Source organism: Asterias rubens, chromosome 5, assembly GCF_902459465.1.
Source record: "Asterias rubens chromosome 5, eAstRub1.3, whole genome shotgun sequence".
Classification (NCBI taxonomy): Eukaryota; Metazoa; Echinodermata; class Asteroidea; order Forcipulatida; family Asteriidae; genus Asterias; species Asterias rubens.
In genome coordinates this window covers 509,988-531,696 of record NC_047066.1, presented here as the reverse complement: position 1 = coordinate 531,696, position 21,709 = coordinate 509,988, and the positions used below count along the sequence as shown (strand labels likewise).

General features: G+C 39.6%; 1 protein-coding gene across 4 annotated transcripts in view; it reads left to right on the top strand.

Moving 5' to 3' along the window:
* LOC117290324 (LIM/homeobox protein Lhx5-like) overlaps positions 1-21,709 on the top strand; it is a 48,595-nt gene that overhangs the window by 16,906 nt on the left and 9,980 nt on the right. For all 4 annotated transcript variants that reach the window (XR_004519036.1, XR_004519037.1, XM_033771648.1 and 1 more), the window contains exon 4: positions 21,401-21,575. Coding sequence is in view for 2 of the 4 variants with exons in the window: in XM_033771648.1 (XP_033627539.1) it covers positions 21,401-21,575 (175 nt within the window). In the remaining 2 variants the exon portion in view is untranslated. The remainder of the gene's footprint in view (positions 1-21,400; positions 21,576-21,709) is intronic.

Below are 21,709 nucleotides of genomic sequence, written 5' to 3'. Positions count from 1 at the left end.
AAGCTCACTGAACCATATGTGTTTCTTCTGTGTTGATGTTTTTGTGGAGGTTCGCAACAAATAAAGAGCCTGCGGTCCCGCTTTTGGAAAGTTATTTTTTTCTGTCTGTCAGTTTCCCTTTTTCGAATTTAAAACAGTGGAAGCTCACTGAACCATATGTGTTTCTTCTGTGTTGTTGTTTTTGTTGAGTTTGCTGATGGGAAGGTTGTCTTTGTAGAATTGGAAGCAGGCCATGTCGACATGGGAGTAAGTCAGCATCAACCCCAGGCTCCGACACTCCCTGCTGAGTGGACAGATAATTTAAAACTCTCGACCAATATTGACAACTAAGCTCTGCAAAAGCAAAATAATTGATTGCATAATGATATGAGTTACTATTGACACAAAGAAGGCAAATGTTGTGCATGCAGGCTGGCTTACGAACCTTTGTGTTTTGTCGCCCCTTGGATTTCATATAAAAAGGCCTCACCGCAATAAATACTGTATGTAAAACAGCCCGACGTGTACTTTTGAAAAACGGTTTAGCTGCATGGTGTTTCTCACTTTAATTTTTCTATAGGGGTTGCTGGTTTTTTTAAGTAAGGTTTTGCCTCATAATTTAAACTGACTATTTCAACTATATTAATTCTGCATATGAATTGTATCCGAAACCAGGCTATTTCTGACGTGAATACCAATGCACCCATGTGGTATAGTCAGCACATGTGTGTATTGATACATATAGTGACAATCAGTCAATGAAATGTAGATAATGTTCGGCAACCAAGGCTGTTCGATGTCACATATCACGTTTTAATTCTAAAAAATTCATCCATGGCCAAAACAACTCACGCTGCTCTAACTGCAAATATTTTCCCTGTCGTAAATACACACTTTTCGGCCTTGAAGTGATGCGCTTACATTGTTGTATAATAAGTTTCAACGAGTGTGGATTTCTAGCTACACCTGATGAAAGACCACACACGAAAAATTGGGCTTTACGTCATCGTGACGTCAGCTACTATGAATGATGATGCTCTGTCTTTTAGGATTAATTTTAGTTTTGTTTCAAGTGACAATAATTATTATAGTCCTGGTTACGTTTGTTCGTATTTACGCTTAAAACGATATCCGGTTAAATACACATGAAACACCATTGTAGCCGCAGTGTGAAGCCAACTGAAATTGCTAAGCAGGGTAACCCTGCTTAGCAATTTCAGGGTTGTTATTCCCTGGTAAGCAGAAACTGTGAGCTTTGATCATCGTAGTCTCAAAGTTGCCTGGCTAGTGCAAGCTCGAGTCACTGTCAGCTATCAACGCATAATTGTAATTCCTTTGATTTAACTGTAATCGCGCGTGTCTGCACCCGCCGTACACAGCCAATGTCACCGCTTGATCTTCGTGGATGTTTGCCATTAATTTAATTTAGCAAACGATCTCTCCGAGTTCAGGCAACTTTTTTGCAACATTTTCAATCGCCAGAGGTAGTTGACCGTTGGCGATATTCACCTTCACTCGGTATACCAATCCATGCATGGCCATACTTGTTAACTTATCTGATACATCTGCGTGGAATCTGATTTGATTTGTTTCTGTTGCGAAGCAAGTGCCATCTTCGTTTCAGAATCACAGGATACAAAACTTGTATCAGAATGTTTATATTATTATCTTGCTTTAACATGCGTTCTAAACAAAATTTCAGATAATTTAACAAATCTGCTACATCTTGTAACGAGACTAACTCCGCTATACAAAGTCTGCCAACATGTAAATTTCTTCTTTCTTGTTTACATATTTATAGAAGACTCTTTTACAGTTTCTATAACAAACGATTACTGTTCAACCTAAAATACCTTCACCAGTGTTTGTACAAATTGGTAAAGTCTTGTTTATGATAAGATATCTTGATGTCACAAACAGATGAAGAAATTTCAATCACCCACTCACAGAGAACGGTTCAGCGAGCATTTCAACCCTCCGTGCGCCGTCAAGTGTGTCTTTTCTTCCCCATGATTCGATTGCCTTTAACTCGTTGACTTGTTGTTCATCGGAATTGTGTCTTGTGTCAAACTAAAACATACATGGTATCGGTATTTATGGATATTCTTAGCTTGTTGGTGTCCTCCGGTTTGTCAAAGATTATTCAAAATTACTTTTTGACTTGATATTGTTACCATTTCTGGTGGATAAGTTTATTTGCTTCGTGTTAATGGTTATTTGCATTTAGAACTCGCATTGGAAAGCTTAGCACGAGATTTTGGTCCGGTTCGGGTTTAAATGACCGCGATCATGCGATTCTGTTTGTATCTAGGTCAGCTTGCGGTGGCTTATAAGATCGTTAAGTGGGCAACTTTCCTTGGACGAAGTAATGCGAAGAATTACATTTGTATTTGGTTTAGTAGAGATACACGTGAACTTTCAACACAATTAATTTATAGCAGCTTGATAGCAGTCGAAAACAAACCGCTAACTACTTTTTTTGCAACTCGGCATATTGCAGGCCTTGGTATTAACCATGGCACTCACAACAATTGCCGTGGTGCCCTGTGTTTTTGCTGTGGTACCCTGTGTTTTTGCTGTGGTGCCCTGCGTTTTTGCCGTGGTGCCCTGTGTTTTTGCTGTGGTGCCCTCTGCAAAGTTTCAATAACAAATTAAATTTTCCTCATACAAGTGCCCCTGACCAGATGGAAATTCCTGTGCCCTCTTTAAGAACGAAATTCCTGTGCCCTCTTTAAGAACGAAATTCCTGTGCCCTCTTTAAGAACCAAATTCCTGTGCCCTCTTTAAGAACCAAATTCAAAGCATGATATTACAACTGGTAACAAAATGTTTACTGTAGCATGATTGCGTGGTATTCGTTGATGGGCGCCATTTTGAATATGCGATCACTAGTTTGCGACCTTGTAACATTTTACCAACAATCGGTTTAGACTCTCTCGCTGTGTCCATGGAGGGTTAGGGTTATTGTTAACGATGATCAGAGCAACTGCAGAATCACACTCCAGTTTACTTATCCGCATATCATCCTGTTACTTAATCAATAAAAAGGCGTATACATCTAAATCCCTTTAAAACGAGACTGAGTTAATCAACTGGGCATCGACACCGGGGTTGGACGGGGCTTTGTACGGTTAACATGATGACCCTGGGGAGCTCCTACTAAGCCCATTACGGAGAAGGAGAACGGGGTGGCACATTACGGGTGCATCTTAGCGTAAAATGAATCATTACACATCAACATTGAGGGCTAATGTAGAACTCATTATTACCAATCATCTCAATACAAAATCCATACTGCATAAAAGTGCATCAGTCGCAACATACACCAAGACATTCATTGTGTTGAAAGTGAAGATCACGTAAAGATCAGTGATTTAACTTCAACAGGAGATGCACAAGTAAATGCCACGTTCAGCTAAAGTCGTTAATATTTTAGCTTTGGTATATTAAATATTCAATATGTTTTGACTTTCTAACATGGTGCAACCATACGGTATTACCATGGTGTTACCATCTGTTCAATATAAAGCACTATAGGTTTTGGTTGATGCTAATTTGTCATACTGTTCACAGTTGGCACACTAACCAACCCGTCTTTTTCACATCTTGCCTCGGATTTTGGAATAAGTTGATGTCCTCAGCTTTATTCCAGACGTATCATTTTCAACACGATGGAAGATTTATTTTAAATCTGAAATTTATGTATGTGTGGAATGGATGTGCCATTTCCAGTTTAGATTAATGCAATAAATTATTGCAGGTCTACAACTGTTTCATGTGGGATGTTCAATAGCTCTCACTTTTCTTTAACTCGCAATGTTATCAACTTGTGTTTTATTTTATCAATAATACAAAGAATGACATTATTGAAGCAGTTTCTCAAACTAAAAAGTTGCCAAAATGGTTCCATTCAATGTGTTAGTTATTTGCAAGAAATAATGTACGGTTTATAAAAGTAAAGTTTCAATAATAGTACTATTGATCAACGTGGTTGAGATACATTTCAAGTAGTCAATGTTTGCAAAACACCCTTCATGTTAAAAAAACCAAAACGTATTAGGCCACATCAAGAAAACTGGGCGTGCCTAGTGCTCTGAAAAGCATGTCCCTCATCATTACCAACTCACATCACATTTAACAGGCTTAATTGAAAGGGATAGCTAGCGAAGGCAAACCGTTTAAGCCCTAAAAGTTTAGCGATTTTTACACAACAGACCCGACTGGCCACAAAGACCTTTTGAAACTTTAATTAAATAGATACCCGGTATCTTTCATGTCCCGGCAGATTTACTAAGTCTATTCAGAGCTAGGGTTCTTTCACCTCATCACAACCGTCAAAACCTCAAGGAAAGAAAAGAAGAGGAGACTATAGGGTCTATTCATGATTCCTTGTCGTAGGTTTCTCAGTGTGTCTTGATACTAAGACTTGCCAGCCACTACTTCTCAATGATACTACATACTTATAACACCCTCTATCTCCGGTCGACATAATCCTCCATGATCCATGCTTGCCTCAACCAGCCTCGCACACTGGATCGAAGTGCTACACTGTGACTGTTTTTGTATGCCCCTCCATTTCAACGGGTGTTTCTTCTTACAACAAAAACACAGCTCCAAACCAGCCTTATAAACTCTTTGAGGAGGACCGACAAAGCTTAAGGGGTTCTCAATTATTGATGCCTCCCCATCATTGGCGAACTCCGCCGGGCATTGTTCAGTCCCAGTCGGGCAATTTTCATAAAATGGCGGAGAAAATTAAAAGTAATTGGGCAATTATTTCGGGCTGGATTTTAGGCGGGTCGGCGATTGGCAGACATATTGGATGAATGATGGGGTATGAATGGTCAGCTTTCGTCTCCTGTTGTGTCTTAATAGATGGTAAATGAGGGTATGATTGGTGAAAAGCTAACAAAGATTACAATACTGTCTGACCATTGGTTTGGGGAATTAGATCGAGTTGTCATGGCCAGCTTGTCTGCGGTAGTGGACGTGTCCCTGATGGGAGTTAGAACTAAAATATACACGCCTCTACTACAACTTCACCCTGATGCAGCCATTTTCTAACCTCCATTCCAACCAACACAACCAAACCGAGGCTGCAAGGAAACCGTCTGGTTCTTTTTGAGAAAAATGTATAGTTTTGTTTTAAAAGATGTTAGTTTTTGATCGGGATAAAGAATACATTGTATTATGTTTCAAGGGTTGAAGCTAAATTTAATGATGGTTGTACGGTACGTTGCTTTGTATTTCCGAAGTAGCCAATTTACTTCATCTTGTTGTTATATCATACATGATGTCGTACTGTATATTCCTAATTCATGTTCATGTTCGCTAGTTAGAACGGAAACCAGAATGTATTTTGTTAATTTCTTCATCGTCCGTGCATGAGTGCTTTCAGACAACCCGCGAGGTAAAAAGCTAACGACAATTTCGTGTTTGATGTGTACCTATGTAAGAAAATCTTGCTAATAATCTTCATTGGGAATGTTTAGTGTTGGTAGTGCTCTTCTGCTATGCCACGTTACAAAAACACGATTACTGTATTATGATATAACATACACCAAAGCATTGCACCATTTGGACAAGAACAAAGTGCTATGAAGTTAGCAAACCAATGGAGCTATAACATATAAGTTTTAAGAGAGTTCTTGAAAATGGCTTATTGCTAAGAGATGTACTAAGCGAGAAGCAGCTTCGAGCCTTACTGATGGCCGAATACTTGTCACGTTATTTATGATCTTTCTGTAAATGATTAGTCAGTCATTTGTGCCAGAATTAGAGACAGTTTGTTTCAAACCTTCCACTAGTGAATGATGGTATGATTGCGTGTCTTTGCATTGCAAGTAATACCAATTGCCAAACCCAAGGTGTATATTACCTTATCTGGTGTGATTTACGATACTTTTAGTGTGTGTATGATATCTATTACGTTATGTATAATCACATAAAAAGAAAGAAGGTCCTTTATCGATGGTATTCAAATGATGTAGATAGTTTCTGAAATGCATGCAAGTATGTCTCTTCTGGTTACATGCATCGCAACAAATCAACTTCGAACTTCTCCATCTCTGAGACACTTTGCGCAAAGTAGACCCAAATGTGGGATGGAATCATTGAGATAAGACCGAATGTTTATATTTAGGTCTTCTTTTTGACCAGGATATGACAAGATCGGCAGAAAACAGAGGAGAAATTGGGGGAAATTACGGGTCGTGTGCGCCACGGCAGGAGCAGCTGTAACAGCGTGTTTCGGATGAACAGAGCACCGGTGCATCGCATCGATCTACCGCGTGCCTTCACTTACTAATTTCCTCGGCAGATGTAACTCTCGGAGATATCAAAACGTCATATGACTACTTTGTTTCCATTTGGGCCCTTATGATTTTTAATTAACCAACGGCTGTTTCATGACCCAAAAAGAGGAACAGGAAATGCCAGACATGAAACATGTGTGTATTACACAACTGTAACTGCGAAAGGACACTTTGCGATGTACTGCTCTGACAGCAAAGAGCCGTATACTTTTATGCGACTTGAGACAAAACTCGTGGCCTAATTACACTTTAGACCCAATGGTACAATTACATCGTTTTCTTTAACATATCAACATGTCTGATTTCTAATTAAGATCGAGATTTATTTCTATTAGTCATTTGTATACATTTAAACTGAGATAATTAATGACGAATTGTAATTTATTCAGAATGCATGTCTTATTATTGCGAGATTTTAACACCATTGTTTTTTTTTTTAGATGATTTATTTTTGACTCTTCATTTTTGACAGTCGGCATTCAGTTAGTGATTAATAATTATCCTTTTTGATGGTAGTGTCTGTTCTCGCAGGAAATTGGGGGAAATTATTATGATTGTCAGGACTCAAAAAGCTTGAATCGTCCACAAGAAATACCAGCTACGACAAGGTGCGTTTTCATCCCTACTGATTGTTTAGCTGCGGACGTTACGTTGAAAATAGCTCGCAGCGACTTGCCCGGAGGCAAAGCAACTTTGGATCTGGCGAATTACATTTCATCCTAACGTCGCTTGCTCAGTAATTACCTCGGACAAAAATAGACGATAGAATAATATAATGATGGGTTGGGAACATCAAACACACTGATTGAAGTATAACTTAATGTCATTAGATAATAAAACAACATAACTCTCTGTGCTTTTGCGAGGGAAATGATGAAGTTGGACTTTGTTCGCCTGTAACGCAACACAACACAGTACAACCATGATACAACGAAAACATAAAGTTTTCGATGCCGTGAGCAGAGTTACCAGTTTTCAGTACAATAAATTAGCAAGGGTGTCTTGGATTGCTTTAGGCTAAAGAGCAGAGCAAGGCCGCCGCCAGGAATCACGACAAAAACTCAATATCCAACAAAACTCCTCTATTGAACAACTCTTCTTCATTTCAACGTGTTGTTGTGTAAACGCCCCAAGCAAGAGCAGCTTTATATCTTAACTCCTTGTGGCTACTGCGTCACCAGCGGGGCACTCTGTGTCTCTTTCCTCCTGGTGCACTTGCACTTTTTCCCCGTCTATGTCTCAGACTCTGCAGTGCTTGAGGAGAAACCCAACGGGTGATAAAGCTAGACATGCCTGGCATCACGCACCGAGTGCTTTGTGTTGCGGCGTGAAGCCTAAGCCACGTACTAAGTACACGAGTAACTCTTTGTTTGTAAGGTCACACGTACCATAATACCATCCCCGCTGAGGCCAAATTTGTTGGGAAAACTTTCTGTTCACTTTCTGGTGGCGAGAGGTTTTTTTATCGGTTTTGAAATTGGCTAATCGTTCGTGAAAAAAAGTCAAACACACTTCAGTTGAGTGCATTTGAAAGTGTACTATTGGTTGTCTTCTGTAGATGAAGAAAAAGATTTTGCAAATACAAAAACAAAGGTGAATGAAGGTTGCCACATGCGCATTGGTACTTATTGTAAAAGCCATAGCAACTCCTGAAATCTTCCAAGTTTGCTGATTTAAACGGATACATGAAATCTGAAGATAACTATAGTATAAATCATTAACTTCATATAGCTTGAACTGTCTTAACAAGTCAGGTGGCCGCGGGTATAAATGTTTCAACCTGTACACTGTTGAACTCCGGTGCCGCTCATATTATTTTAAAAACCAACACTTTTCAGCTAAATTTGCGAGAATTGAAACAAAAACATCGGCTCGGGGGTCTACAAAGGCCCCAAATCTACGGGGGTCGACGTGAAGTTTTCCCGGGCTAAACTTTCAGGGCGTTCTGGGGCCCCGTGTGGCGTTCCCGTCATGACTGGTACCCATCAGGACAATTCTAAAGCCACACTGATAGGAAGTAATGCCAGGGGCGTTAAAACAATACACCATGCCCCGTAGTTGTTGGTACCCGGCCTACAAATCAGTTCTGACAACCCCTGTCCGAAATGGTCGAGTTTTTCTTGTAAAAAGTGGCATCGTATGTTTCTCAATAAAACAGCGTGAGACTGTGTTCTGCTCATTAAGCACTTAATAACATTCTTTTTCAGTGAAACTTATTTGTTTTCTGTATACCAACTCTTTTACGCCCAGATTTCATCAATAATATCCGCCTAAAAGCCTCTTAAAAATCTCAAATTGGAAATAGTCAGTGTGTTTTTCCAAATTATAATTGAGGAAAAGATGTTGATGTTATAAAATGAAGATGCTAAGGAGTACCTTAAATGTTATGGTTGTGTATTAAGGCCTTTTTTTCTTAACAGTATGCCATACACGTCCAAATAATGCGTTTGCGTACAACACAATTAATAAGGTTGATATCATAAGTGCCTGGTGGAAAATAATCACGTGTGAATGACGTGATAGGCAAAATCAATGATGACGTCATGTGTTAACACATGTTACTGTTGCCTCAGTAGAATTCTACCCAATCGAAAAAGACTGGTCCCTGTTTCACTATAACCCAACTGCTTCTGAATAAAGATGATGGAATAGTCACGGGGTTACAGGGTACATTACTGTAGCTTTGTTTGCTAAATGACTTTTTCATGTGCATCAACAACTTCATGTAAGGTCTAGATAAATACATTTGCTGTAATATTTACACCCCGCCCTTTTCAACCAAATGATGGATAACACTTACTTAGTATTTTGTGGGAATTGATGTATGTTTTGTTAAAGTACCCACAGCAGGGTCCCATACCCAAATACAGCACCGTCAACACAATCTATTGAAATTGAGTCTGCATAAATAGTGACTTAAAGCAACTCTATTCAAACATTTAAGCAGCAAAGGGAACCATACAACAAACTGCCCTTAGTCCAAGGCTTTCTATTGTTGGACGACACTGCACAGGAGTTGACGCGGAATATTCATTCACTTCAAAAACACTTTGTTTTTATGGACGCTCATAAATCACTGATCCCTCCAACAAGTTTTTCTGAAAAGAAAATTAGTTTCCGGTCATTTCACTCGTCCTGTGATCACAAAAAGCCCAGCAAGCGACTCGTTCTTTGATTGATTCCAATACGATACTCTATCACTTCGGTTTAATCCGTTTAAGTCCAATACAAAGACTACCATATTTCATTTTAACGCCAGCGATATGGAAATTGGAACTCATATGGTATTGTGAAAATATTCACTGGTCGTGTAACAATCATGCCAACTTGTCAGAGCTAAATCCTGGGCCAAGGTTATAGGTTTATAACCACACTTACCGATTCTAGAGATCTGAAACCATTTCATATTATTGTCATTTTGAGGAATGTCTGTTGATCAGACCTCATCATTTGCATTAGTCACAAATATTGTTGTTATCATTGGGCGGGGATAGTTATCACACCACCAAAAGCAACCCATTCATAACCATTAATGATTGTGTTGATGTATGAATGATATATGAAAATAAATACATCTAGTAAATCACGAAGATACCAATATATCCAGTTATGAGATTTTTCAGATGTTTCTTTCTCTGAAATAGTGTCGTTTTACATTCACCTTATATGTAATTAAGAGGTTATGTGTTGCAAGTAAACACACCCACTGGTGGTTCGTGTGACGTCATCAATCGTGTCTCTTCAAAACATCATGACAAATACACAAACTGTAGAGCTGGTGACGTCATAAATCATCCCAAACATCGTCATGGTGACATGAATCAACTATCATTCCACCATTGGTGTACAATAACAACAGTTCGGAACCACGCTATACAGCCGCAAGTTTGCTTTCAAGCCTCGATTTAATACGTAGATTTGAATAAGAGCAAAACAAGATGGCCGACATGACGCCCATTTTGGAATGTGATAAAAACCTTATTTAAACATGTTATTTTTATGCCAGTTAAGTTTGTTGTAGGCCCTTACTTCAAATAACGGACTAAAGTTGTCAAATCAACAAAGATCCGGGAAAACTTTAACACTTTGTTAAGTGTATATTGAAAACAGGTTCATCATGTCAAGTCACATATTATTCAACAAGTTTCCCTCTTTATTTCGGAGGTCCAGACACCCCATGGTGTACCGGGTCTTTCGAGCCCTTTGATCCGGTCATGATCCAAGAGTACTACCTCGCTGCGATACCTAAAATACCTCGTTGGGAAACCTCGCTGGGATTCCTCGCTGTGATCTTATGTGAGCTTGCAAGAAAGAAAAAACCTCTGTGGTCGCAATCCAAGTCGTAGATAAAAGAAAGCTTGCCGCCCCTTTCACGTTCTAGAACCACCAAGGGTTTGAAATGAAAGGTGTGTGTTTTTGGAATATAAATGTGCGCCATATGGGTTAGATTATAAAGCTATAAAAACAAAACACCTATCGGTAACCTGACAAATTGGCCACACAAATATTTAGCTTTGGACATAACAGCTTTAAAAATGTTGAAGTTTCCTCGTCATAATGATTGAGACTAACATCAACATTTTTCTTTTTCACGAATCATTTATTTGCTTTACAATTTCTTTAAATATCATGCTCATGTTCATCGTGAATTAGTTTGAGAACAAACAATATTGATGATTAATATAATTCGATATTTTGTAGGTCCTAGATGAAATGATTATAGCGAATCAATTACGTCATTGCGATATAATGGGCCGGGTAATTTGTTAACAATGCCAATTAAAGTTAACATGAAATGACGTTTCTTTGGATGCATTCACGGTGTTGTATTATAATTATTACCGTCTTTGAATAAATCTTATGATTCTGTAATTGAGCAAGACAAACGCCTGGAGTCACAACGAAGCGGTTATTTTTGGAAATACTTCAATGCTTTCACTGATCAACAAACATACCCTTGTCTTCTTTGACGATGATCTGTAAGGCTTCCTCAGAAGCCACTTCGAATATACCTTTAAGATCAAGGGAATATTTTGTAATGAGATGAAATTTAGCAAACTTTTTACTTCGTAAAGGTTTAATGAAGTGAATCATAGTTCAAGAACGGTACAAAGAATGGATGGACCACCTATCATTTTGATTATGCCACACTAACTTATCAAAATTAAGGTTCGCACATGTATATTTATTCTATGTATTATTGTCAAGTATATTGATGTTTTGATTTTTTGTTGTTCATATTCAGAATGACCCTTGTCATGTTCTGACGAAACATTGTTTTAGTCAAACCCTCCTCAAGTATTTTAAATGCGTAAACCCAGGTGGCCTCTCCGTTACCTGTGAGAACAGACCCAAATATTTCACTGTCATTCACTGCAAAAGTCTTTGAAGGTGTTTTCAGGTATATTTATTTTCACGTCATCGCTTAAACAAAGAGACCAATTTAAGAGGCGTTCTTGACATTGACTAATGACTGTCGTTGTATATAAAGCAAACAAACATAGCGATCGGCATGCGGCGAAGTTGCACCAAAATATGTCCCGTCCCTTCAGCTTCCTTGCACTTTTAGCGTATATCGAGAGTCTTGTATTTTTGTGGACTCTGTGTGGATAGTAGATAGTTAAACTTGACCCTGTGTCTGTAAACATAATCTCCAATCCAGACGAATGTTTGATTTCTAACTTGGAAGTTTTTCTGGCTTTCCTTTTGGGCTTCGTGGGGTGCGACCTCTACACGACCCCTCCCCCTGCCGCCCTTGGTCTAGTGCCAGCCATGGTGAGCAAGCTGCGATCGGCACCCGGGCCTGTCACATCGAATCTTAGCCCCGTAAACACACCTGGTGCTGGCCCGCTAAAAGTACAGGCGACACCGCCGGTCCATGAATGTATGCCTAGCTAGCTGCATGGCTCTATAGCTAGATTTGACTCGTTTCACTGAATAGCATAACTATGGTCAAATGTGAAGATAGGTCCCTGGCCTTTGGGTGGTATACAACATTTATAACATAGAGATGGAAATCAGTTCTTCTGTCAAGTTGACGTTGTAAAGATGATATGACATTGCTCAAACATCCACCGACAACGAAACAAATTCGACCTGTAACAAGTCTATGGTGTCAATGATTTGTGCCATTTTGTGGTCTGTACTTTGGTTGATTTACTGTTGCCTTCTTCATGGTTGCACCGTACTTTAAAAGTGGATACAAAATTAAGGGCACAAAATGGCACATGCCTTGGTATTGTAAAAACCTTTAAATGACTGTTCATTTTTTTGACATATTTTCTCAGTTGGCTTAAGTTTTCGTGCAATGTCTAACTGAATCTGATAAAAACTTTCACTTCTGTCAAGTACTGTAGAGCGTTAACCTTTTCATTGGCCGCCATCTTGGATTTTGCGTATTAATATAATCCACACGACCAGGTCGAGTCTATAAGTGGAAATAGTGTGGTTCCTCCATTGTGTCAAGTCTAGAATCAATACTGTACACAAAGAAAGAGTGGAGCGCGACAAGCGAGTTGGATTAAGATCTATGCCTTATAATATGCATGATATTCATTGTGCATATAATTTTCCATGCTACTCAGCTGCAGAGATTTAACGGAGTTATATTTATTTGTACATTGAGCGGGCTGGACCGGTCTCCGGGGATTCGTACCGTGTCGGTGTAGTCACGGATATGGGTCTAGCGCCTCGTGACCACGGCCACCACGGGCGGCAAAATGCCACCAAGTCGTGACTTCTGTTTCGTGTCTCTAGATTTCGCAATAAAGCCAAAATTGTCTCCCGTTATAACCATTTGGATATTTTATGTGATTTTTTGTTTTGCTGGATGAATTTGGATTCAATGAATTACTTAACAGATGAGCTGAGCGTCAGCAACTAAGATGCTTTCATCGTTTGTTTGTACTGGTGCATTGTATTGAGTGAGAGCAGTCTTTGCATTGTGGCTTTGCGTCCTGGATTCACTTTGATCACGTGGTACATTTCAAACTTTGCTTTTTTGTTCAAATATACACGTGGTTCTACGAGATCCTCCTTCCAGTGGTATGGTTGCTATCTCATGTCACAATAATAAACTCCTGTGATCTTCACTCGTGGGGTACCTGACTGTTTACATACCACCCGGTTTGGTTTCGTTGGTTCAGATGACATAATTAAGATATCTTTCTGTATATGATTGGTCGGTCAATTTCACTTAAATTACTTGAACACTGATTTACCACGGATTTACCAATACAGGACCTCGTGAGCAGAGTTTCTTTTTTGGTGGACATGAAACAGTCGTCTGATATACATAAATCAAAGCTTGCCGACTCGCATGTAACCCACATGTTATTAATAATGCATAAGAGTGGTAATTAGTATGTGAATTATTTCAAATAGTATCCGCACTCAAATTCTTATGATACTTGTTTTATGCCACAAAATCTCCAGGTTTTTGCGTTAGTTCCAGACTTTGTGACATTGCATATGAAATAGTTGGCAATATTTGTAGGAATACCGTTTTGTCTTCTTGTGACGGAGGATTCTCGAGAGTGCCTGAAGCATCGCGCCTGCAGGTCAACGAAACTGGTCAGAAAATCGTTGAGAAAAACATCAATGGCAGGTCTGAGTACGAAACGAGTAGATGGTGTTATAGGAATGTCCAAGCTCCAACGACTTAAAAGCAGATCACGTATCAGCTAATTATCAACAACATCAGCTAATCTCTCACTCTAACAATCCGGGTCACAAACAACACAGTTATCAATATCAGCTAATACATAACATAATATCTTAAGTCCCATCTGGGAAACGACAGCGTATTAATATCAGCTAGTGCACAGAGTGTGTATATCAGCTAGTCTCTTGTCTAATCCGGGAATCAGCAGGATAATTATTAGCTAGTCTACAGAGTGTGTATCAGCTAGTCTTTAACGTACTCCATTAATCAGCTAGTCTACCGAGTGTGTATCAGCTAGTCTTTAGTCTAGTCCGGTGGATTAACAGAATATATATCAGCTAATCTGCAGAGTGTGTATCAGCTAGTCTACAAAGTGTGTATCAGCTAGACTTTGTCTAATCAAAGGGAGCAACAGCATATCTGTCAGCTAATCCAAAGAGATGTGTACAGCTAGTCTACTATCAGCAAGTCTCTAGTTTATTCAGGTCATGGAATCAACAGAATATCAGCTAGTCATAGTCTAATCCGGATGTCTGGTGTGACGCATGAATTGTTGATCCCAGTCCCACTTTGTGAACAAGTATTCATGATAAAACCTTGAATCTTCATGATCGGAAAGTAATGGCTCATTGAACTTTCTTGTCGTCTTTTTATTCTCTCCGAAAGTTCAGTCAACTGTGGACAGATCTTAAAAAGTGAATGTATGCCTGTGTTAATCAGAGCGGATAGCGTGTAATGTTGTAAAACTGTGACCGTTTACTTCTGTTGTTGCAGCTTTCTGGTTGGAGTTTGGATACTAGACTTTTAGAGTCAACCTACTGACCCTCATCCATGTTTATTCTCTTATAAATGAAAGTAAATTACGTCAATCGTAATTTTACCGAGCTAGAATTTACGTTTACCAACTGCTGCCGGTACATGAATACGCCTCCTTTGAGTCAAGATAGTGTACAAGACGGCAACGTTTGCAAAACGTCTGTTGTTTGAATATTTACCACCAGACGAACTCTCTTTTATGTTAGTGTATCAAGTGACATTTCGGAGAAAGCAGTTCGGAGCACGGTGGACGTGCACCTTTGATATTAAAGGGGCACATTGTTCCAAATCTTTTAGATATTGCTGCTTGGAATTGCTCCTTAAGTGTTGCTATGCATGCACAAAACCCATCAATAGTGCTTTGTAATCAGTGAGTGAGTAGTTTAAAAACTTTAGTTCTATAATAGGGGAGGGTGTTCTGTCAAGAAATTACAAATAAAAGATAACTGGTAGGGCTATATAAATGTGTGATTCATATTCTATTTTTTCAATGTCTTTCCAATAATGTTCATTTCGAAACGCTTTTTTTTAATAGCCCAAAGCGCCAAAATCCAAAAGCTGCGCGTCCCATTAACGGCTCTACTCTATATCCAATTAGACATACCTACACCTTGTATTTAACATCAGACCGTATTGTGCGCCTTGCCTTATTGCATACCTAAACCAAGAATAGATGTGAAGTATTCACAACACAATATCACATATAACTTGCCGTGTTGAACTCCACCTTTTGGTATAATAAATGGAGTTTATTTATTGGTCTGTTGTGTTTGCATTTGAGATTTAAATATCCCGTTACAGGTTTAGTAACAATCGGTGTATAATCGGACTAGTTGTAACAAAAGACGAGGCTCCAGTTTTCTGGAGTTGAACTAAACTTTGTAATTCTCGCCCTCCGGTTTGGGTCGATGTCAGGTCGCTGGAAGGGAATAGCTTGGAAATAATCTCTCTAGGTTACCATAGTTCCCACCTTTGGTGCTTTTGGGTGTTTTTTATTTTTTAAGATATTGATGGGATCTCTACTTATAATAAAATATAATAAATGAACAGTACATGTTGACACATGAACAAGGTGTATGTCTACCTTGATAATATTTAAGATTTTCTTTAACTTTCTACTGTGAATAGCCAGTGTGAAGTGCTTTGTGTCCAGGGCAAAATTATTTTATTTATTTATTTGTTTATTTATCTTTTGCCTTGCAGGTTTGCATTATTGCATAGCGCTTTACATTGTTGCCAATGGCTTCCCAAAACACAAATGAACCCAAGAGTGCTGCGCATGCGCTGTACGGATCTTCACCACCTCTATAAATCCTTACCTAAACATCAGCGTGGACATATCAACACTCTCTAAACAAGTTGTAACATCGCCCTCTGACCCGGGCTGGGTTTTGGATGTTGTACTATTTCAAACTCTCTCATTGGTTTATACTCAATTTATCGTAACGTGGTGGATGCCATCAACATACCGCCTAGTTAAGGCTGGTATAAATCATAAACATGTCATTTTTCAAGATTGTTTTTTTATGTCCCTTTACTATGGTGTTCCATATGTGCCACCTTTATTCCGATTTTTATTTACCGTCGCATTTTTTTTTCCGTCGCATTTTTTTTTTTCCCGTCGCATTTTTTTTTTCCGTCGCATTTTTTTTTTCCCGTCGCATTTTTTTTTTCCGTCGCATTTTTTTTGTATTTTTTGTTCCACGTGACTCCCACGTGATGAACTTTGAGCTTTCCCGGTTATAGGGATCTGTCGTATTGTCTGGCCTTGCGCTGGCTGATGAAGTAATGAAGCTGCAGATCCCTATAACCGGTAAAAATGGACGCTTGAATAAACTAAACGTCGGGGGAACTCACTTAAGGCCGAGTTATAGTCGGTCGCGCGATGGTCGGGGGTCGGAAATCTTGACGCGCGATCATAAAAAGACACTGTTTTTAGGCCTCAGTCTTAGGATCGCGCGCAAGATTTCCATCGCACAACCATCGCGCGACCGACTATAAACCGGCCTTTAAGAAATCTCAACGTATACATGTTCTAGAAAGCTCAAAGTTCATTACGTGGGAGTCACGTGGAACAAAAAATACAAAAAAAATGCGACGGAAAAAAAAAATGCGACGGAAAAAAAAAATGCGACGGAAAAAAAAAATGCGACGGAAAAAAAAAATGCGACGGTAAATAAAAATCGGAATAAAGGTGGCACATATGGAACACCATACTTTACCATGTGTGATCCCAAGGGAGTTTCTGGTCGGGTTTGTACAAGCTTTCCTTCCTCCACGGTACAAGCATCGAGCGAGTATTTTGCTGTATTGTTTGATCAGGAATCTTTGATAGAAGTAAGAGATTATCTTACAAGTGTATAACCCCAACAGGAGTCAATTTGGTTTTTTAAATAAATCATTATAATGTCAGACTCGGTTTCTTTTGCGAAGCAGGTCTGTTTTAAAAACGTGGCTAGATTTTGCGTCGTTCACCACACATTCCCTTGTAGTCTGTTTCCGCCAACAGGCAGTCATAAATTACAATCGCTAATAAAGGCATTTATATTCCACTTTAGCTCAAATCAGTGAAAACACGATCAATAAAAGTCTACTAATTCACTTTATCCTTTGACCAGATGGTGTATCCATACACCCAAACCAACCACATTCAACCCCAAACCTCAAACGTGTTGGCCCTGACTCCCTAAAGGGGACAACAACTTAGAAGTTTATACCAGTCTGTGAGTTTAGAAGTTATAAATAAAACCAAAGTTTAACAGCTAAACGATTGTAGACTGGCGATGAACCTATAGCCAAGTGCTTGACCCCGCATGGCCGCGGCACCTACTTCAAAAAAAAAACACCGTCCCCTGGTAACGATCCCGTTGGGAGGGATTAGTACGTTATTTGTACCTTCGCGGTAACTCAGCCGGGCTATAAATTCAGCATTGCGACCGGGACTTAAGGACGCGAGACGACGGATATACGACGGTGGGAAGAGAGCTGTTCAAACGGTACCGGTCTATGCCGCGCTCTGCACGGGTTACCTGGGAGTCCCCGGAGTTGGGAAGGGTAGCTTTACTTCCACTCATGTCGAGAGAATAATTGAATAGTATGTCTAGCTAGGTCATTATCCTCTAGGTAGGTGGATCTTAACATGTATCGGATTCTTTGATTTAGTTATTAGGACCAGTGATTACATGTTTATGTCTCTCTAGTGAGGTTGATTGTAAATCAGTGCATTTAACCACCAATCTTTATGCTGACCCGCTGTTGGCCAGGGTCTAATGCATGTATTTCAGCTGGAGGTGAAGACTACGACAAGATGAAATATTGATTTCATTAGCTTCGTGTCAATGACCTACTCCATTGGCTTCTCAACTCAACTTAGCTGCATAAAGAATACTTAAAGACACAATAGCGTCGATCATTTGCAAATTCAGAATTAATAATCTAAAGATTGGTATCAATTGTTTCTCCCACAATCCAAACAATTCCGTAGTAAATCTAGGCATTTTATTCGCAAAAACGGTCGGTATTCTCTCTTAAAATATGTTTCATATACCAAAACTCGGAGAAATGTTCGCACAGTTTTCCTTAAACAGTTTGAGCATCGTTTTTTCAAGGGAATTTCTTAGTGGGAACACTGTACACAAAAAGACGTGTCGTCTCTATAGTGTGGAAATTATTTGTGATCCACTTGCAAGTTGGAAATTAAACTTTGCTTGTTTATTCTCAGTCCGGTATTTCACAAACTAATGTAACCTGAATGTTTGTATTAAAGTTGTACTGTTTGACTTTTAAAGAAAATGTGCCCAACTTATTTTCAGCCAGAACGTCAGATATCATTGTTAATTTGTTTTAGCAATACTTCATATCATAAAACAATAAATGTATTAACACATACATACATTCCTATCTGAGATTATACTTGAAACAATATTAGTGCATTCCAACTTTCATCATGGACATTCAGTTTGTTACTCTGTTGGGATATTTTATCACGAATTAATAAATGATAATTCGGTGTAGAATATTCAGCCTGAGCATCATAATGTAGCCAATAAAGTGTGTAGGATTCCTGCATGTAACAAACGGACAGAGACTCATGTCTGCTCGCCTTCCCGTGAAACACGACCGTCCTAAGCAGGTGCTTCGTCCCACCAAAAATCAATGATTCCTCCGCTTCGAGAGGAGGCTCTCCCCGGTACCACTGCACCGGTGAATAGCGTTAGGCTACGGTACAATGGCCGGCCCGGAGGCCCACAGGGCCTGATCTATCGTACCGTACCACCCCTTGGCTCTCAGTGGCGTCACTATGGCGTCGATCATGTCTTCCGGAGTTCTCTTAGGTCTAGAGACATGAGAGAAAAGAAGAAGCATTGAGGCAGGCGTTAATGGGGGCCCTGAACTGGTTCTTACCCGCAGGTGACGGTATAGTTATTTTGGGGCTGATGCACAGAGCATCCTGTTTTACGAAGTAAAAAAAGAGAGAACTACGTTGTTGTCATCATTGCATGAATACAGATGGAGGTTTGATGAATCGCTGAGTGAAGACATGTTCCAAACTCAACAAAAGATTGAAACAGATGTTTTGTTCCTATTTTGATGTTATATTTCAATGATTGACTGCATTTCAATCCGACCATTGAGTTTGACTACTTCTTGTGGTGTGATATGAACTGTTTGAACCAGGTTTATTGTGATTTACATGATGTCTGACTTGTTTTTGTTATTTCAAGTTTGAAAAATAATTGTACAGAAAACTTTAGTTCAGTTCGTCAAAAAGCAGCATTTTTAGGAGCCAATGCCACTATTTTTAGAACTGAGTGAGATTTGATAGAAAGCTTACTCTGTAACATAAACAGCGTACCTTTGAAATTTAAGAACCCGATAAAAATCTGTAAACCAACTGTCACGCATGCCTTTCCCAGAGAGAACCGTACCCAAATTGATCATACCTTCTTTACGATCATTCATTCACAAGTGGTGCTAGTTTCACCTCCTTCCCAAAGGTGACTGAGTTTGTTTCGTCACCACCGTGCCCCCGGACGGTGTGTGTTGGTATCGCCTTTGAGCATAGACCGCCCTTCAGTCATCACGAGAAGCAACTCCCATCGGGGAGTAAGAGTGGGGGGGGGGAGGGGGCTCTAGGGGATTGTGACCTAGCAAACTTACCCTGTGTGTTTGTGAACCCTTCGGTATTCTCGGAGGTGTGGCTTTGAACTAACTATATCTCAGTCCAGCAATCTTTGTAATAGTTATTTAATCGGTGTAAGGCTGCCCACAGAACCTCCATTAGAACTTTGTACAGGTAATAAGTAAACCTAGGAAGTTTGTTGTTTTCTTATACACACAAACTGTTAGACAACGTTAGACAACGTTAGACAACGAAACTCCGTACAGCACGGTATTTTTCAACTGTGGAGTGCCTTTACATTGTACCACCTTCCGATAACGAGTACAAATTGTGTACGATCATAGTTTTTATTTTAATTTTAAAAACATTTTAAACAATGCGTAAATCGTGAAACCTTTAAATTGAAAAGGGGAAAGGGGTAATGAAAGTCTCTTATCGTTTCTAAATAAATAATGGCGATGTGTCCCCGAAACCCAGTTTCCTTTATTCAATTGATCACAATGGTGCCAGGGGTCACTACGTGACAACTACCACATAACAATGACAACCATTCAATATCATAAAGTCACATTCTTCTACATTATTGTGTTTGTTTGTACCGAACCGTCTACAAAGCAAGGCCATAATAAGTCGACTCACTTACTCGATCTCTCGACACCAAAGCAACTACTGACCCAAGTGTTCGGGTCTTGGTGTGGGTAGGAGGTTGATCTACTACATCGTCGACTCAAAGCGACAGCACAACTTAGCCCTCTAGTTCAAGAAGGCCATCCAGACATATGTGATTGCCATTTTCACTCCCCGTTCAATCCTTGGTAATACCGGCGGTTGTTTTGTTCCTTGAGACGGTCAACCCCTCTGGGCTGATAACACGTAGCAATCAAACCTGCAAATAATTGACCATCTCGGTCTTTTTCTTTTGGATATGTGTGAATTGTTGAGAGTTGTTGAGCTTGATAGTATTAAGAACTGCGAGGTGTGTGTTTTCAAAATGGCTGCAATGGATTCACACTCGTTCCCAGATGGCTTCACACTCGTTCCCAGATGGGTTGCATCTGCTGTCGTCTCTATCGCAAAAAGACGTGACACATTATGCGAATTTTTGTTTTTCGGTTTGACAAATTTGTTTTGTGAAAAGAATTGCTAAAATCTATTGTCGAACACGAAACACCTTGAACAAGGTGGTTAGCTTTAAGTAGATGTTCATCAAAAATTAACTAGTTTTAAAATGACTTACATCTTAAACCAGGCCTGTGTGCTCCGTTTTCGAAAGGGTTAGGGCACCGAGGCATTTTCAAAAAAGAAATGGGTAAATTGTATCACTGGTTTTGAAGGGCAGTGTTATAACCCTTCGTTTAACACGCACCAGTTCACACAACAAACATTTTTAAGTGGACATTTATGTTATGTTGTGCCCATGGTGGAACAGACCGGAGGGCTCCCTCTGTAGTTATATAACTCTATGCGGTTTACTTATTGTTCTTTTTCTTCTTTTTATCCCTCCAGGTTTGGTTTCAAAATCGGAGATCGAAAGAGAGAAGAATGAAACAACTCAGCGCGCTAGGTGCAAGACGTCATCACTTCTTTCGAAACCCAAGGCGCATGCGCCCACTTCGAGGTCCGTATGACGTAGAGAATAACCCGGATGTTATGGGGAGTCCGCCATTTAATTACGACCACGGTAAGAATTATTGAGAGACACTTGATGACCCTTTTCGAAACTACGGCTTCGGCTTTGAATTCGGCTTAAGGCTCCGTCCTCTGCCTGAAGCCAAGAGCACGTACGCAATGCTAGCCTGAACCGAATCTGGAGTC